Source organism: Juglans microcarpa x Juglans regia, chromosome 5D (genome assembly GCF_004785595.1).
Source record: "Juglans microcarpa x Juglans regia isolate MS1-56 chromosome 5D, Jm3101_v1.0, whole genome shotgun sequence".
NCBI lineage: Eukaryota > Viridiplantae > Streptophyta > Magnoliopsida > Fagales > Juglandaceae > Juglans > Juglans microcarpa x Juglans regia.
Genome location: NC_054602.1, coordinates 3,968,399 through 3,986,779, shown reverse-complemented (window position 1 = coordinate 3,986,779; position 18,381 = coordinate 3,968,399). Strand labels below are relative to the sequence as shown.

Sequence of the window (18,381 nt, the reverse complement as noted above, 5' to 3'; positions counted from 1 at the left end):
TAAATATGTATTAAGTAAGCACGTCTAGTTAACTCGAGTGTAACAGTGTTTAAGGAACTTTTATATCATCAAATAAAGCAAACTCATAAAATGAAAGATTGGAAAGAATATTATTTCATTACACATAACACAGAGAGAGAGAGAGAGAGAGAGAGAGAGAGGGCCCCTACCCCACCCCTCTTTTTCACGACATAAGTTACCTTTTGTAGGCAGCGGTATGATCAGCACAGCTAGCTAGCGCCCAGGCTCTTTTGGCTTCTGCAATACCGACTCTTCCGAGAGAGATATATATATATATATATACGTACGTAGTGTTGAAATGTTCGGTTTCATTTTATGTGTGTATTAGAAAAAGGTGCGCAAAAATGGCGCATGGTAGGGGCGGAGTTCAAGAGAGCTGCAGGCTCTAGCAGATAGCGGAATCAGTACGTAGAAAAGCTGATCATAATGCATATTTGTTTGCTGACAATTACATGAATAACTGATGCATGTTGGGTTGTCTGGCACATGAGTAGTACTAGTACTGCAGCATGCCATCTTAGTTTCATGGTTTTTGGAGGGGCCTCCCCCCGCGTCCATACGAGATCAGAGCTAGCTGCGCGCCCTTTATGTGCAGCCTAATTTCATGGAGACTGGCCTGTCTGCGCGCAGATCATCATCATCGATGCCATATATCGAGGCTATAGATAGAGGGCCTCGGCCAGATCATATCTCTGATGATCATCCATCCTCTGATCATGACGTGTCCTTCAATTTTCTTTTCTCAACTTTTGTTTTGAATTTTTTTGTTTTGTTCTATTTGGATCTATAGCCTTGGTCAGAGATTTCATGATTTCATCTTCTATTTCCGTTAAAATCAAGAAAGAGTGACCACTTTAATTATGCTAGCTAGTTTTAATATTTAAGAAACTATACATGCCATCGTCCTAATTGCTCCTCTTTAATATCATTCAGATCTTAATTTTATTTTTATTTCCTAATATTTCTCAATAATATTTCAAGAAGATGGTGAAAATAAAAAGAAGACTTGCCTTGTGCCAAATCCATCATCTTACTGATCTATCTTTTATATAATGGAGTAGATATTACTTCATAATTGTTCCTTTTTTCTAAATAAAATAAAAATCTTTTCCCCATTCATGGTCAGCCCAATGAGCACTTAAGGAAGGTCCAGCATACTTTTTTTTTTTTTTTAATGACATTTATTATTTATGTATAATTTGATTGTTTATTGTTACTACAGAAAAGAAAAAAGAAAAAAAAAAAAAAAAAAAAAAAAGACTTCTCTCAATTAATTGGAAAAACTGACCCAAAATTCTAGTCAGCTACTACCTACTCACACTCAGAGCCGGTCGAGCAAACAAACAAAGTGTCCTCTATCAATCACTTAGCCTGACACAACTGAACTGAGCTAAGCCAGCATCTCTTCTTCCAAGTTAGGACTCATATCAAATCAATAGTCCAATCTTCTTCCTCAGAAATCTCTCTCTCTCTGGGGTCAAATATAGCACCTCCACCGCAAAATATCAAGACTTCCTACGGTACTAGCGTTCATGGTCATGAAAACACTGTCAAATCGATCTCTTTCAGTTACCGATTAGACAAAATGAGATGCCAAAAAGTTAATGGAAAATCCGTCTAACAACCATTTTTCAACCTTAAGTAGGCCGTGATCGAAAGATTCCAAATTTCTCAATTATATGGCAGCAAAGCCATTATAAATTACCACTGCTCCATGATCCCTACGTACCCTAACTTTATTTTTCTTGATCATCTATAGTAGTAAGCGAGGCTGGATCATGCAATACTAGATATTGAATTAAATTCTTGCAAGATGGAGTTTTTAAAGATGGCAGCTAGCTGGTTGAGCTCTTTTAATATATTCCTGGCAAAATGGATCGGTACTACTACTACTTCAGAAGCTTCCGTACTCAAGTGTATATGAAGGAGAGATCAGTCATGATCATCTTAGTTCACGTGCTGTGATACGTCCAATCTCAAACGAATGACTATTCTATAGAAAGAAAATTGCATGCAGATCAGGTTTCCAAATTTCCACGTACCTGTGTTTCCCAAGGTAGTAAGCTAGATGAACCGTAGAAACGCCAAGGGAATCCCCAAGTTGATCATATATATATATATATATATATATATATATAGATGAGAACCTAATTTTCTATGAAATACGTACCCTTTAATATGTTTTATTTCTTTTTATTTTCGGAAGAGACCACCATGCAGCATTTGCTTAAGAATCCCAGGAAACCTTTAATTTTATTCTTTTGCAGTACTTAATTGTAATTAAGCTAGCGTTGAATATTTTGGAGCAATGCAAGTACTTAATTAGTATTCAACAGAGGCTACAGAGAAGTGATTGAGTAAGGTTTTTGTGGAGTATAAGTGCACGAAGGTCCAGTAGTACTTCAACTTATTTTGATTAATTCAGCCTAAAATTCCCGATCTCAGGCTGCTCATTCGCACAATCGACATGCTTGATGCATCTGAAAACAAAATGCATGCCATTGTTACGACAATACTAGTAATTTTCAAAGCGATGTAACTCATGTAAGGATATCGTCATCACCACACATTAACTTGAATTAATGGTTGAACAACAAAGAACGCACAACATTCACTTTGAAGCATAGATGATTATATATGGACATTCACAAAACGCACTTATAAGTTGACATAATATCAGACACAACGAAATTAGAGAAAAAGAGAATGAGGAAGCTGATGATCATTGCAAATTTGGAAGATAAATCTAGACAAGCAACCAAAGAAAGATTTATATGTGTTCGGTACCCCCACAACTAAAACCATTTCTTGATACAACATATATATATATATATATATAATCTTCTTGAGGAAAGAACCTACATTTCTGTATTCCAGGCTATATATATATATATATATAAGAAAATGACCAAGCATAAGATATTTAATTATGAGCTGGAAGCTGGCCTCTTAGCTTCATGAAATGCTATTAATTAGCATGTACCAATTAATATTCTGCTGCAAATGGCTTTTTTTCCGGATAATTAATAAGCTTAATTTGTAGACACGACTATCTATCTATTAGAGGGCCGTGATATATATTTAGTGTTGTGAGATCATATATTATAGTTTACAAAAGTAACTCATTTAGAACACGTACGGTAAGATTAATGGAACACGATATATAAGATCAAATTCTCGTATAAGTACTAGCTATCATATATAAGCTTTATAAAGCTTCCTTGGTCCTTAGGGTTTTCGAAAGGCACTAAGCCTAACCGAACCAATAATTAAAAGCCTGTTGCCTGCTTATAATTCATTTGTGAGATGCTACAAAAGAAAAAAACTTGAAGAGTCAATTTGACGCGGGAGGAATTTGCATCAATAAGTAGAACTTGTCAGAACAATAAACAATTGATTTATGCCAAACTACACTCATAATGACTAAGAATCATTTTATATGGCATTCTGACCGTATATTAATGCTATTTTCTCTCTGCAAGAGATCGATCAGATTTACAAGTGTTGATCGATGAACTCAAAGCAATAACAATGAATAATGGCTGGAGTAAACAACTCCCTAACTGAAATACAACTTAATTAAATGATTCAACTGTGTTTCTGTTGTTCATTTGGAGTCTGACCTTATGGATTCTCAAATTAAATTGTCTACCGTGAGAGGTCATGACGAAGACATGAATGTTCTCATGAGAGTGATGCCAAGTACTCTAGTTGACGTTTTTTTAATTTTTCTTTCAAAGTTGATGAACCCAAATTAAGTCGAAGAAAAAACGGGGCAAGAACAAGATACACTGTACAGGAAAACACTAGACAAGCTCAAAGATCAACGAAACAGACCATTATACCCACTGGTCAAGAAAAAAATGCATTAAAAACACTAGGGTTTTAGCAGAAAGATTTTAAAATTATAGAAGGTCCAAAAAGGGAGGGGGGACAAAAAAGGGGATTGCATGGAGGGAATCCAGAATTAGATAAATATATAGCAATATATAAGTAAGCTGTCGTGTGTAGTCACACTCACTCATGTTGCATTCATGCAAGACAACCAATCAATTTGTCCACAGCCATACATTTATCTTAAAATAATCAGCCAAAACTATAGCCAATCAAGTTTCTCCAAAAGCCTGGTTTGCTAGAAAAAAAATAGGTAAAAGGGGAAGAGACAGCTCATTTCCTTCGTTAGAATATAAAGCACCCATATCCAAACAAAAGCTTGAAAAAAGAATGAAAAAACAGGAAACCCCCCTTGCAAAAGAAACCAAAGATTTTCCCGTGTATAGAAATATATATAACGGGGCAACATGAGGAAGGTGATCAGTGGGGGACAAGAAACAAAGTGATCACAATAAATAGGCCATGATATTAGATATTGATCAATAAATACAAAGGAGTTGACAGGCCGGGTGTGAAAAGATTGACCTGCGTCTATCCTCCTTCGTGTATCCTCGGTGCAAAATCTCAGATCCACCTTGTCTCATCTTCCATCTCCAATGAAACTGAACTTCATCTTCTGATCACTGAAAAGCACACAAAAACCCAAAAGTACGTCCTACAGAACATAGAGAGAAGGAAAAGAAAAGCGAGTGACTGAAAATTAAAGGAAAATATATAATCCAATAAACTCCATGAGTAGTTTTCATCAAATTTCAACTTCTCTTTCACCATCCATGGATATATTATATTAGATTAAAGATAAATATATCTGATTCAGCTTAGAAGTCATGAGAGTGGTGATACAATGTTGGGTCACAGCCACCTTGCGACCCATGCCTGTTCATGCCCTCCCTCTGGCTATTATGGCTGCTATCATCCTCTCCATCCATTGATCTAGATCCCATTTGACCTGAAGCCGTCGCACCCAGATTGAGATAAACCAACCTGGAATCAAGGTTAAGGTTCGCCATGTTGTTCCCACTGCTACCGCTGCTATGATCATCGCTCATTGGCGGATATATGTTGGTGGAAGAAGGAGCATTTGCATTGCCTTCTTCACGAGAAAGAACGAGGGCTGCTGATTGAATCAGCTCAAGGCAAAGCCTGAGCTTGTTGGGTTCGATATGTGCTAGCCCCGGGACGGCTCCTTTGAAAAGGAAATCGGACGTTAGGGTTCTCAGTACGTCGAGGGGAGTAACCCCATCGACGGTCCGAACATTCGGGTCGGCATGGTGGTCGAGAAGGACCGACACCATGTCGGGCGAGACCATTTCAGCCGCAATGTGAAGTGGGGTTTTCCCGGCCGGTCCAGCAGGGTAATTAACATCTGCTGCACCGAGCTCAAGCAAGGCTTTCACAACTTCTCGGCTACAATTTTCGACTGCGTAATGCAAAGCTAATGCCTCATCGAGATTTAGCCCTTCGCCCATAACCATAAGCTTGACAAGTTCCACATCAGACGAGTCGAGTGCCCGTCTCATACGGCGGATCTTTTGGTCTTCGAGATCAGCGGCTGCACCAAGATCTTGGTGGTGGTGGTGGTGGTGGTGGTGATGGTGGTGGTGGGGCATGAGGGAGCGGCGGGAGAGAGAGGACTTGAGGCGAAGCTCTTCAATCTTGGTCACGACATCGATGGGGAGGTGCTTGGCTAAGACTTCAGGAGGGAGGCCAGATTTTGCAACAAGGTGGGAGCATGTGGTCCAAAGCTGGTGCATCTCTTGCTTTCTTGAAGCTAGTAGGACTTTCATTACATCTTCGATTGAGGCTTTCTCCACCATGCTCGCCAATTGCTTCTGTGGCCCAAAAGACAAAAAGATAATTATGGTAAGTAGAATTTACATAACAGGTGTTAGATGTCTGGGAAGTTTTCGCATAGATGAAAAGAAAATGATGGGATGTTTTGTGGTAAAATTGCGTTTAGTAGCCATTCTGTCGTGGTTTGCTCTCTCTAAAGTTTTTCAATTTAAACCCAAATGAGGAAAGTGAAATGTTTGGGAAAGATTTGGTGTGCTGACTGTGGAAGACAAGACTATCACGATCTAAATTTAGAAACTGGGGTATGCAGCATAAAGATATATAGAAGGAACCCAATTCAAGAAACACGAAATTATACATGAAACCAAGATATATATGCTTCTTTTGTCACACGAACATCAACATTTTACCCAGAAGAAAAGAAACTATTATTTTTTAGTGTGTAACTGGAAGAAGAAAACGAAGACAATATATTGAAGAGGAGGTGGTAAAGAACAACAAACTCTGTAGGAAAATTGAAAAGCTAATCGGATGAGATACTTCGAAGACGAACTGAATATATAACAGATTGTATCCGACCAGATAAACGAGAGAGAGTACTAATTCAAATGCGTACGCGCGATAGGAGAACTGAAACACAGCGTGAAATAAAGCTCAAGTGCTTATAAAGGAGAAGACTGGACATAACTTTTCTTTTAAAAAAAGTTGCAGATTATAGAACAGAAACCCAGTCTTACCCACTTCATCCGAAGAGTAAATAAATTCCTAAACGATAATATATAAAGAATTAAAGAAGAAAAACCGCCAAATTAAGATCTCACCCACTTCCAAATCCAAACCCAGTAATTGCCCAAATTCCCAAAACCCACAAAAACTTATGACTTGCTCACTCTAGCTACCACACTGACCACGAAAGACAGAGAACGACGCATCGTCTCACAAGTAGAAAGAAACCTGAGTGAGCAATGCGAGCTGTTCGACACCAAAGGATCTAGCGGCAGCAAGAGTGTCGAGAGCAAGATCAACGGCTGAGGTGCAATGCGTGTGCCAGCACCCTCTCTCCCCACAATTAGGCCTTGGCTCATGCTTTTGAGGCACAATAGAGACTTGGCCACTGTACAAGAACTGCAGCAGCAACAAGAACACCTCGTACCCCACCTCGTTCACCGGTATGACGCCCGGCCTCGAGCCCGGTGACGCCGCCGGGTTGATTCTGGACCCAGCTGGATCCAGCCCGGAAGGCGGGTCTGGCCCACAAAAGAATTTCCTAAAGAAGAGGCTCCGCGCCGCCAGGATGCATCGGTGGGCGTGGACTAGACGACCCTCTACGCTGAAGGTTACGTCGCTGAAGGCTTGGCCATTGATGAGGAGGTTGAGGTAGTCCATGGAAAGAGATCTTAGGGAGTCATCCAGGGTCATGGTTAATTGCCTCTGGTTTTAGGGTTGCGTCGTCTCTTTTTGTGCTTACTGGAGTGCGTGTCTGATCAGAGAGAGGGAGAGAGAAAGGTGGAAACAGAAGAGTTATTAGGAAGTAGTGCAAGAAAACAGGAAGAGGATTGGGATCATTTGCTCCTCTTCTCTTGTTGATGATGGCACTATTGTGTGTTTTTATGAGATTCTTTGTGTCAAATGGAGTGGTGTAGTGCGTGTGTGGGGATGGCGGTGTTTTTGTGTTAGTAGAACTGTTCAAGTAGATATTTTGAGAGAGAGAGAGAGAGCGCGAGCGCAGTATGGGTGGCTGTTCTGGGCGGCTGAGGTATTTAAAAAAAAAAATGGAATAATTATTGACAATTAATTAATAAATGATAAAGAAGAAATTAATGATTAGATGGAAATGAAAGCATTTGTGTCTTTGTTTATTTTATAAGTTATTTTTTGGTTAGTCCGTGTTTCACTTATTGGTAATATTGTATATACTTAAAAAACCAGTACATTAACATCATATTGAAGAAGAACGTCAGTCTTAAACAAACGAATTATTGGTAAAAGGTGTGTACTACTTTAGACGACATATATGGATGTGCTGTTGACTGCCAAGATCACGACTACTACTACTACTACTGTTGTCGTCTTCACCATTCGATCTGATCAAGGGCTTCATCATTATATGGAATTTTTAATTTGTTGGGGGGAATATCCTTAATTAACAGACTATAAACAATATTATTTTCACCTGCTACTGCATACCCTTCCAAAAAAAAAAAAAAAACATTTCTTTTATCTTTAATTCAAATTAAAATGAAAATTTTAAAAAAATAAATAAATAAATAAATATGAGACTCACATAAAAAATTATAATTTACTCTTACATTCGATTATATCTATATAATTAGTTTATTAATTACAAGGCTATATAGCCTATATATATATATTAGAAAAAGCGTTTTGTAGACATTTTTTGGTTTCTGAGAGAAGAGACTGATGATCCTGATCTTGTTGATCATATGTCTTTGCCGACTAGTGCCATCACTTTCTTGGCCAGTCCCATGTCGCACCAACGTACAACTGTAACTCACCATGAATACCGAACAATAATATTAATTGGATAAAGTCCATTAATTTAACATCTTATAGCTAGTTTCCCACTAATTATTTGTACGTTGATACATTATATATTATTTTGAAGAAATAAGGCTAGCTTTTTATTTTTGCCCTTGGGTAAAAGATTCTTTGGAGCTAGCTAGCTTTTAGCCTTTAGAAATATAAGATAGCTGGGATTGGGATAGCTTGACTTCCATACAAAATTACGTAGCTAGTACCTTTACCGATGTTGGAAGTTTTCTATATATACTTTTGGTGCTTCCTATAAATATATATATATATATATATATTTATGTTCATGTTGAGAGTATTATACACTATAAGAAAAATAAATTTTTATGACGGATTATTTGCTATGAAAATGACTATTTACGAAGAAAATAAATTTATTTAATTAGCAGGAAATAATCATTTTCACAGGAAATAACTGGTCACAAATAAACAATTTTCTTGTAGATATATACATGTATATATATATGATACTAACAAGTAGATGTAACAATATGTGATACGACCGGTTAATCCAACACGAACACGACACGATAAAAGCGGGTTAAAGTTTATCCTTAACGGATTCGGGTCAAAACAAGTTGACCCGTTAAGACACGATAACTTAACGGGTTGATAACGGGTCAACCCGTTATAACTTGACCCGTTATCAACCCGTTAAAAATATTAAAGTTACAATTATACCCTTATACCTAAAAAATAAAAATTTTTAGATTTTAATTTCGATATTTTTATTGTTTGAATTGTAATTTTGGACTTGTAGTTAGTTTTATATTTTTTTATAGATATTGTGATTTTAACATTTATATAAAATTATGCTAAACTTAATTAGATCAATGGGTTAATTTTGAGTCTATTCAATCCATTTACATAAACGAATCAAAACGGATTGACACGCACGACCCATTATGTTAATGGGTCGTGTTAGGGTTTGAGATATTGACACGATAAGTTTAACGGGTCGGGTTAGGGTTGACTTATATAATATAATATAGATGTCTTAACACGACATAAATACGACCCGATAACACGATTTAACGCCCCTACTAACAAGTACATAATTTCTTAATTTTCTCCTCCTTAATTCTTATTCATTTTTTCAAATTTTTTGACACCCGGCCGTCAGAAAATCAATTTAGGGACCAACCGACCTACCCAATTAGCCAACATCTTTTTTTATTTATCAAGTTTGTTAATTCTCTCAATCTTATGTCGTTGATGACAAGGTTAAAAATACATAATAGCGTGAGAAGGAAATTACCCTTAAAACCACAACTACACGTACAGCTCGTTATAATTTGTCGCGAGAGAGCAGTACCATCATATATATCGTCCATTTTGGAGGAGATCCAATATTAATTCACACTATTTTTTAATAAAATTACAGATGATTTGACACAAAATAATTTAGTTCAAACCAATATATAATAAAAATATTAAGGTCTGTCGTATATACATCATCAGTGAGATTATAATTTATTGATCACCAAGTACCATTCAAATACATACAAATATATTTGCACATGATGCAGCCATAATTTTATTATGTTAATTACTGTTTTTTATTATTATTAATTTTTGCAAGACTTGTCGTTCTCTATTAAAAGACTCACCAATATGGAAAATAAATAAATAATGAGGTTCCTATTTAAAAAAATAAATAAAGCATCACTGTTTTATATTTTACATCAATAAATATGTTCGTTGGTATATATAAATAAATATATTGTTAAGACCATATAAGATCAAATGATGATGAAAGTTGTCTTATTAGTAATTACTTAGTTGTTAACTTGTGATCATGAAGGTCCATTATTCCTTCAACGAAACCATTATTTGGAGATATCATGATTTCCGCCCTTGAAAATACACACTAATTTTATTTTTCTTGTCACGTTGAATCACATTGATATTAGACTAGAAAAAGCTGAAGAGAGGGAAGGAAGAGCATTACTATTCATAAGCTTCACACATTATATATCATAATTTTTTTATTATTTATTATTTTTAAATTTTTTTTTTATTTTATTCTTCTTAAAACAATTTAATTTTTCTACTCATCATTTATATACTATACATTTGGTAAAATAAAAAAATGACAAAAAATGTGATATGTAGTATATGCAGCTTATTAATAGAATTTTTGATAATAAGAATATTTTATATATTTTCAGAATATCTCACTATTATTTATTATTTTTTTATATTATTTATTATTATTTAATTATTATTATTTTTCATTATAATTTATAAAATATTTGAAAATAATTCCTACTCAAACGCAACCCAAATGAACACAGTAGTAGCGGAGGCCGAGTACTGCTGCTGGGGAGCGTGGGGGTTGGTTCAAGGTTCATATTATTGGGACTGGAGCCAAACAAAACATGATAGCAGTTAATGAACCTTAACTAATCGAGAGTTTTTTTTTCCTATTTTTTAGTGGGGCCGGATTTGTACACGTGAGACAAGACTTGGCACGTGTAGAAAGAGATCTTGCCAAGTGTTTTAACTTTTACCTCTTGTTTGATTTTATAGATAATATAAGATCAGACAAGTTAGTATTAAAGTTAAAAAATTATATAAAATATTGTTAAATTATATTTATTAATATTATTTTTATTTTAAAATTTAAAAAATTAAATTTTATATTTTATATTAAAAATTAAAAAAATTATAATAATTAAATAAGATAAAATATTTTCTAAACAAACGAGTCGTAAATTTTGTTTTTGGATAGAATTAGGTATTGCAAAATGTTATCAACAGCATGCAATCTTGTTAGTTTAGTGGTCAGTAAAGACTCTGAGGCAGGCAGAGAGAGAGAGAGAGAGTGACAAGATAGAAGCTATTGTTTTGCCCCTGAAAAAAATATATATCTGTTACTCTGTATCGAAAGAAAATAAGAGGAAAAAAAAGAAAATCCTGTTGATTGACAGCACATCCCTGACTGTCTTATGATTTCAAAGACCTCCGATTTGACATTTGACTTGTCTTTTCACTCTCTTAATCCTTGCACACCGCCCTCAAAAGAAGCCACCCACCTCTCTGTCTGTACCGTGTACCATGGCTTCTACATACACACAATTTTACATCGATCTCATCTGTTTTAGCCACTTCTCTCTCTCTCTAAATGAAATCTTTTTACGCGTATCAATACGCCCCAAAATACACCCAAAATAAATAAAAAAAACGTGCTAGCTGGTTTCTTGATGGGATGATCCATTAATTCCTTACTATTTTATTTGGGAGGTTTAGAGTATTGGTATTGATTTTATTAAAATTATTTTTAAAATTTGATATAAAGTACATAATTTTTATAAATCTAAAATCTCTCTAGCCATAATCTCACATTAAATTAGTCATTGAATTCATCAAAATAATAATATAATATCATTTTTTAATAAAAATATTTTTATTTTTTTTCATATTTTATAATTACACTAATCATATGTTAATTAATAATTTAATTTGATTCTTACATTATTATTACAAGAAGGTTGGAGATTAAACATGAATAAAAAAGACATTTGAATATTAAAAATGAATTAAAAATAGATTTGATGAGTGAATAGTAGCCCTTCAAATTTGAAGAAACTCATTTATTTACTGTAACTCAAAGTTTCACACTTATCTATTTAGCTAATCCAATGCAGCTCTATTTTGGTGAAATTTATTATATTTTATATTTGGCTAGGCTTTTGATGAAGCCAATGCCAATGCTCTTAAAGATGTTAAGTTTTAGAGATTGAAAATGTCAAGATAAATAAGATGGCTTTAGATAAAAGATAAAAATTAAAAGAAAATATTGTTAAAATTTTATTTTTTAATATTATTATTATTTTAAGATTTTAAAAAATTGAATTTTTTATTATATTTTATATAAAAATTTGAAAAAATTATAATAATTAAATGAAACACTTTCTGAATCTAAACGGATCTAAACTAAAGTGTGCCTCACACGATTGCTTGGTATTACTTGGTCGGTCAAAAACATGAGCCTAAGTTGGGTAAGAGGACCCAACAACAAATATGGTTGGTAGAACTTTTAAAACAACAAATCATGTCTAGTCTAGAGTTCTCGAGGACCAAGCAATAATTTTGTTTCTAATATCTTTTAAAAATAATGTAATGATCATATCAGTAGAGCTGTCAAGCAGGGTCGATTTAATCGGTTAATTGATTAAGATGTTTGTTCAAAGTCTTTTTTTACCACATAACATTGGCTATCGGCAAACCAATGGGTGCATGGACATCCCAACTACTTCTTTATGTACTCATCATGTATTTATGCAAGTTGATCCCTACCGAAAAGTTATAGTACTTCTACCCCTATTTGTAACTAATAATATGTTTTCAAATTGTTTAGTTAGAAAGTCAATAACTTCATTAAAACAAACAGAAATAAATTACAACAGTTCTCGTTTTACATCTAAAAAACAACTTCGATCCCTCTTTAGTAAAAACTTCGACTAATGTTAGTCTAATTTTGAATACATATTTAATCGGGACTAGAAATGTATTTCAAAACTAGATTCATGAATTCAACTTAATTACATTACAGTCTCAGAAAACAAATGAGATAAAAGTTAAAAATTGAATAAAATATTGTTAGAATATATATTTTTAATATTATTTTTGTTTTGAGATTTAAGATTTGAAAATTTTAAATTGTTTAGTATAAAAATTTGAAAAAATTGTAATAATTAGATGAGATTGAAATGAAAATAATTGTAAAAACAAACGACGCTTAAATGGGGCAAATTTCAATTCTTTGTGAATAGTGATAGATCATAAGAGACGATTATAATTTTGCAAATTTTCAGGTATATTTTGGTATAATGAATATCAATTTTCAACCCAATTAATGTTGGCACCGCAATATTAAATATATAGGAGACTGAGAGGGAGATCTCAACCCTTTGTGATTCATTCGTTAATTTAGGTCTTGTTTGTTTTCATATGAACTTTTTTTAACTCATCTAATTAACTCATCTTATCCAATTATTATAATTTTTATAAATTTTCACACAAAATAAAATAAATAATTCAATTTTTTCAAATCTCAAAATAAATACAATATTAAGAAAAATTCTAACAATATTTTATTAACTCTCAAATTTCATCTCAATTTATTCTTCTCACTTTGCATCGACTGAGATAGAAGATGAAGTAAAAGCAATTTTGGTCGATGCCGATGACTATTCTACGGATGACTATTCTACGGAATTATCATTATTGGTACGTTAAATTATTATATATATATATATGTCTCTTTCGGTTATTGTTAGGTGGAGATCAAAACACGTAAATATGGAGTGCATGTAAAATTGTATAATTAATTAGTGACAGTTTTAATTGACTGTAAGCTGGACCCATCTCTTTCAAGAATACCAGAGCAAGCACGTACCAGATATATATACTAGCTAGCGGTATAATATCATTGCCGACGGCTTTGAGGTCAAAGGAAGAAAGCAGAGGCAGATTTCTGTTTGTAAAATTCTGTTAGATATATATACCAATTGAGATAGGGACTCAGCTTTTGTAGAACTCTCTCTCTCTCTCTCTCTTCGGCCACAACGCACGTACGTAGGACTCCGTGGATAGAGTTTGAGAAGAGTTAAAGTATATTCATGAGTCATGTTGAAAAAGAAACGATCGAAAAGATCAAAAGAAAGAAAGTGACCTCAGAAATTAATGGAGATTAATGCATGCATGTCTCCTAATAATTAATAAAATCAAATGCTTTAATTTCAACCTACTTACTGCAGTACTTGAGTGGAAAAATAACAGTACTGGCCTCAACTTTATTATTATTATTATTCAGATCGACCAAGAGCATCATGCATGAAATTCAAACATTCTTTTATATATATATATATATATATATATATATATATATATATATATATAAGAGAAAGAAACATTCTATATTCATTCGTTTATAATTTACTTAATTAATATTTGTTGGAGTTGGGTTGGTGAGAGGTTCTTGTCATTCGTTATAAGGACATGAACTAGCTCGATCCGGCCATCCCCACGTTTTATTTTTTATTTTTTTGAGTTGAAGGAAAATTGCGTTAACGTACGTGATCTGGCCAGAATGTAGGACTACGTACGCGTACGCCCTCCCAATTTTCTTTGCAAGATTTACAGTAAGTCACTGCAAGAAAGTGAATATTTATGATTAGTTATTTAGTATGAAAACCATTAATAATTGGCAATAAATAAGTAATTTTTTTTTTTTTTTGTAATAAACATACGATGATCATCTTCTCTTTATTTATTTATTTATTTATTTTTTATTATTATTATTATTATTATTATTATTATTATTATTATTATTTAACCCCGTTGATTAGAATATATATGTTGGAAGATCCCCTTGTCAAGGCCGTTCTCTTCCCGTTGATATTACACCCAGCTCCTAAAGTAAAAATGCTCTATCGATCGACCATTAACCTTTAATTAATTACTTGCGTAAAGCCATGTTTCTTGTGATTTGGAAGAGTGCTTTCAATTAGTCTATGGCGTGGTGGAGTACTGGCGGCCCCCTTCACCCCGAAATGGATAAATCCTTGCTGTTATAAAGTTAAACGCATTCTTTAATCTTTATGGGTACAGTAGGCATCTTGAAGATGCTGTAAGATTAGGGTGTAAAAATAATTAATTACATAGACATCACCAAAAAGCAGATGTGATTTGGTCCTTTCTGTCTATTGAGAGTCACTTCAATCTCTTTTTAGTTCCTTATTTTATCCATATTTAACATGTTGATCATCTAAGCCCTGAATTAAAGATCAGCCTGATCATCATGTTTCAATATTTTCTAATTCTCAGAAGTGATCTGTCGGTCTACAATTAATTATATATAATACATGAGCAGCTACCCTGTGCACGATCATCATCTAATTTCACCAAATTAGTACAATTAATTATATATACATGAGCAGAATTAACTTTATGGTTCCCGTATTAATTAATTGAATAATGATATTTTTATAATTTTTATACAATTATGTGTTAAATTAAGGATATTTATATAAAATAATATTATTTTGATAATTAAGTTATTTATAAAAAAAAAAAAAAAAAAAAACTCTCATTTAACACATTACCATTGTATAAAAATTGTAAAATAGCATTCATGCTGAATCGTCTCGAGTATTCTAAAAAATTAATATTAGTCGCCCCCTAAAACTGCGCATGCATGCAGCATGCCCACAAACATGATATGATCACAGCCAGTAATCTTCTTCGAGCATGTTTGTATATACTTGGAATTTGCAAATGAGATCAGAGAGTGTGAGGTGAGAGCTGTAAAAGGTTGGTTTGATCTGAAACCAGCATGCATCGTGGCGTGGTGCTGGCCTCTAGCTAGCCGGGGGAATTAATTGATTAATTATTAGCATGGCATGGTGTGCAGTGGTAGTAGTCCTGCTCAACAGTAAAAAGCTGGCACCAAAATAAAAAATAGGTGACTTGCATACAGTACTACGTGGTATCTCAACACTAACTTTGGCACAAAATCACGAGTAACAACCGCATTTAACGCGACTACATCTTCTTAAAGGCTCCATAATAAATTAATGATTCACCACTTAACACAACTTTCAGAATGTTTCAGTTCTAAAAAGTAACATTGTCAGGCTGATCATCACAGCCAGTTTATTTATTTATTTATTTATTTATTTATTTTTTAAGCCAGCCTGAGAAACAGCTAATAGTTGTAGCAGCAACCCATGCAAGAAAGAATACTGATTAAAAGTAAATGGATAATATTAATTTTTTTTTTTAAAAAAATAATACTTCAAACAATCTTGTTCATTTAGTTTTTGAGCCAAACCCTTTATCATAATTAAGGTAACATATAAATTTAATTTAATATTTATATCGATAATTTAATTATGTGGCATATTGCGATAAGATCATGAGAGTGCATGATACATAATAGTGCCCTATAATTTTTTTTCTTCCCAAGTATAAGCGACATGATTTTGTACAGATTAGCCAAGTTAGTCAAAGCCATGCTCGAGATTGACACAGCCTAATTAGAAAATTATTATTTCAATAGATCGAGCTCGAGCATTTATCTTGAAATTATAAAACTAGTCAAGTTCAAAAGACTTGACGATCGAATATCTCATTCCAAAAGGTTAGGAAATAATATAAATTAAGCATGCATAATTAAGCAACCTGTTTCTTGACTTGTCTTAGCTTTTCATGCACAGACCTATGCTAGCATTTGATGTCAACACTACCAACCTAATTTCTTGAAATCAATACACTACGTTACTAATTTGTTAGGTTGGAGAGATCGATCAGTGTGACAACCCAATTTTGATTTTAATAGCATGTTGACCATGCAACTTATAGGATTTGATCAACAACCAAGATTGGCCAAGATGCGGAATTTTTGTTACCTGCTGCATGCATGTACGTTTAGATTTGAATTAATATTTGAGATTGCTGTAAGATGCATCCGATTGAGGTAAACCTTACATAATTGAAAGCTCATTGAGTGTCGAACGATATATAGAATCGAGACTGGACTTATAATATATCCGGCCGGGATGAGTTATTAAAGAGAAGGGGATCAAATCAAGGAATTTTTTTTATCACTGGAAAAATAGATCATTAATCATCAAGTTTTCCAATGCCAGAAAATGTAGAGAAAATAAAATAAAAAGGGTTCAAGCTATATATAAAAGATTGAAAAAAAGGTTATGATATAACTAGAAATATAGGAGATCAAACTAATAAAGAAAGTGATGGAAGGCAAGTCAATGAAGTTCATGTCAAAGAATGCATGTGCGCAAAGATTGTCTCTGGCACGTACAATGTATGTGTCGTCAAAGGCTAGCTCAAAGCTGTCTTTTCTAAAAGATCGTTGCCAAAACCTTAAAAATAGATCCTTTTTGCAGGCTGCCTAACTTCGAATGTCCGTAACCTTTCAAATATATTAGATCATTGAAATAAGGGTACAGCCATTAGCAAGCTCATCGATCGGATATAAATGTGTCCTTTACTCGAAACAAGTTGCATGCCTAACTTTCTCCCACGCATAAGTACTGCACGTTCGAGCTCGTGTTATATATATTATATGATTCAAATACATTTATTATCTAGTTTAATTTAGGATTGAATAATTATTAGGACCACTTCCAATCATTGGAAGCTAGGCAGTAAAATTAATTGGATTTTCAGTACTAAATACTCCAACAATATTTGTAATAATTTATGGTAGATCTTGTTTAATTAGTTTCATGCTCATGAACATTCATCCAATATCAAACGAATTTATATAGTACATGCTCTGAATACCGACATTAGTTCCATATATAGTTGAGATTGGACAGGTGTATATAGTCAACATTCCGGCCGGCCCCTACCTGGATCGCGCGTAAATACCATATTTTTAAGCCATAAAGGACTACGTAACCAATAAAATATATTAATTGTAATCGCGGTATTTCTCGGCTGCTACAAGTCATGAGTTTCCTTTAATAAAAAATTATGAGTGTCGTATCTTCTTTGCCAAAAGAAAAAGAGAAAAGATTGGACATGGCACCTCCATTCATTAAATGCCCAAGTCCAAGTACTCCTAGCTAGCTTGTATATGTACCGATGGATATACGTACTGTAGCTGAGAAAGCCATACAGATCAATTAATGCGTACGTATATATGCCAATCATTCTATGCCCGATCGAGGTCTAAAAAGTTGAAAGCTAATGATCCAGAATTTTCTTCGATCGAAAGCTTAATTCTGCCAATATATATAATATAGTAAGGCCAGACAACTTGGCAAAACTGTCATAGCATGCATGCATTGCCTCTATCTAATTCTAGTACAATATAATTCACTTTTAAGAGGTTGAGGGTCGATGCTAATGGGAGAAGGTGTCCAACTAAATTATGTCTATTGAATGGTTACAATGATAGGATTCGGTTGACTTTTGACTAGCTAGGATCAGGCACTGATCTTAATTAGGTGGTGCCCATTTGGATTGCATGCATCTCTCTCTCTCTCTCTCTCTCTCTCTCTCTCTCTCAAAGTGATGACTGGCGATCGAGTACTTGGTAACTTGATATTATGTTATTGGGAGAGGATATATGACAATATA

At 33.9% G+C, this 18,381-nt stretch overlaps 1 protein-coding gene across 6 annotated transcripts; it reads right to left on the bottom strand.

The window, feature by feature from the left end:
• Positions 1-2,290: 2,290 nt before the first annotated feature.
• LOC121265101 (BTB/POZ domain and ankyrin repeat-containing protein NOOT2-like) lies at positions 2,291-7,417 on the bottom strand. Of its 6 annotated transcripts, none has more exons than XR_005940608.1 (4): positions 6,664-7,417; positions 4,759-5,747; positions 4,441-4,570; positions 2,291-2,501 (listed from the first exon to the last, which is right to left on the bottom strand). XR_005940608.1 is itself a non-coding variant. In XM_041168582.1 (3 exons), the coding sequence occupies exons 1-3, from the start codon at positions 7,126-7,128 to the stop codon at positions 4,525-4,527; spliced, it is 1,500 nt and encodes a 499-aa protein (XP_041024516.1). In that variant the 5' UTR covers positions 7,129-7,417; the 3' UTR covers positions 4,192-4,524. The 6 variants fall into 6 exon arrangements, 2 of the variants coding, with proteins under 2 accessions (XP_041024516.1, XP_041024518.1); XR_005940610.1 differs by having other exon boundaries at positions 4,778-5,747; positions 6,664-7,416; XR_005940609.1 differs by lacking the exon at positions 2,291-2,501 and adding an exon at positions 2,944-3,330.
• Positions 7,418-18,381: the final 10,964 nt, after the last annotated feature.

Bases quoted from the DNA above. Each gene is read 5' to 3' on its own strand.
- LOC121265101 (XM_041168582.1), bottom strand. From the start codon at position 7,128: ATGACCCTGGATGACTCCCTAAGATCTCTTTCCATGGACTACCTCAAC. The intron at 5,748-6,663 runs GTTTCTTTCTAC...TTTGGGCCACAG, and splicing joins AGCTCGCATTGCTCACTCAG to AAGCAATTGGCGAGCATGGT. The intron at 4,571-4,758 runs GTATCACCACTC...TATGTTCTGTAG, and splicing joins GGTGGCTGTGACCCAACATT to GACGTACTTTTGGGTTTTTG.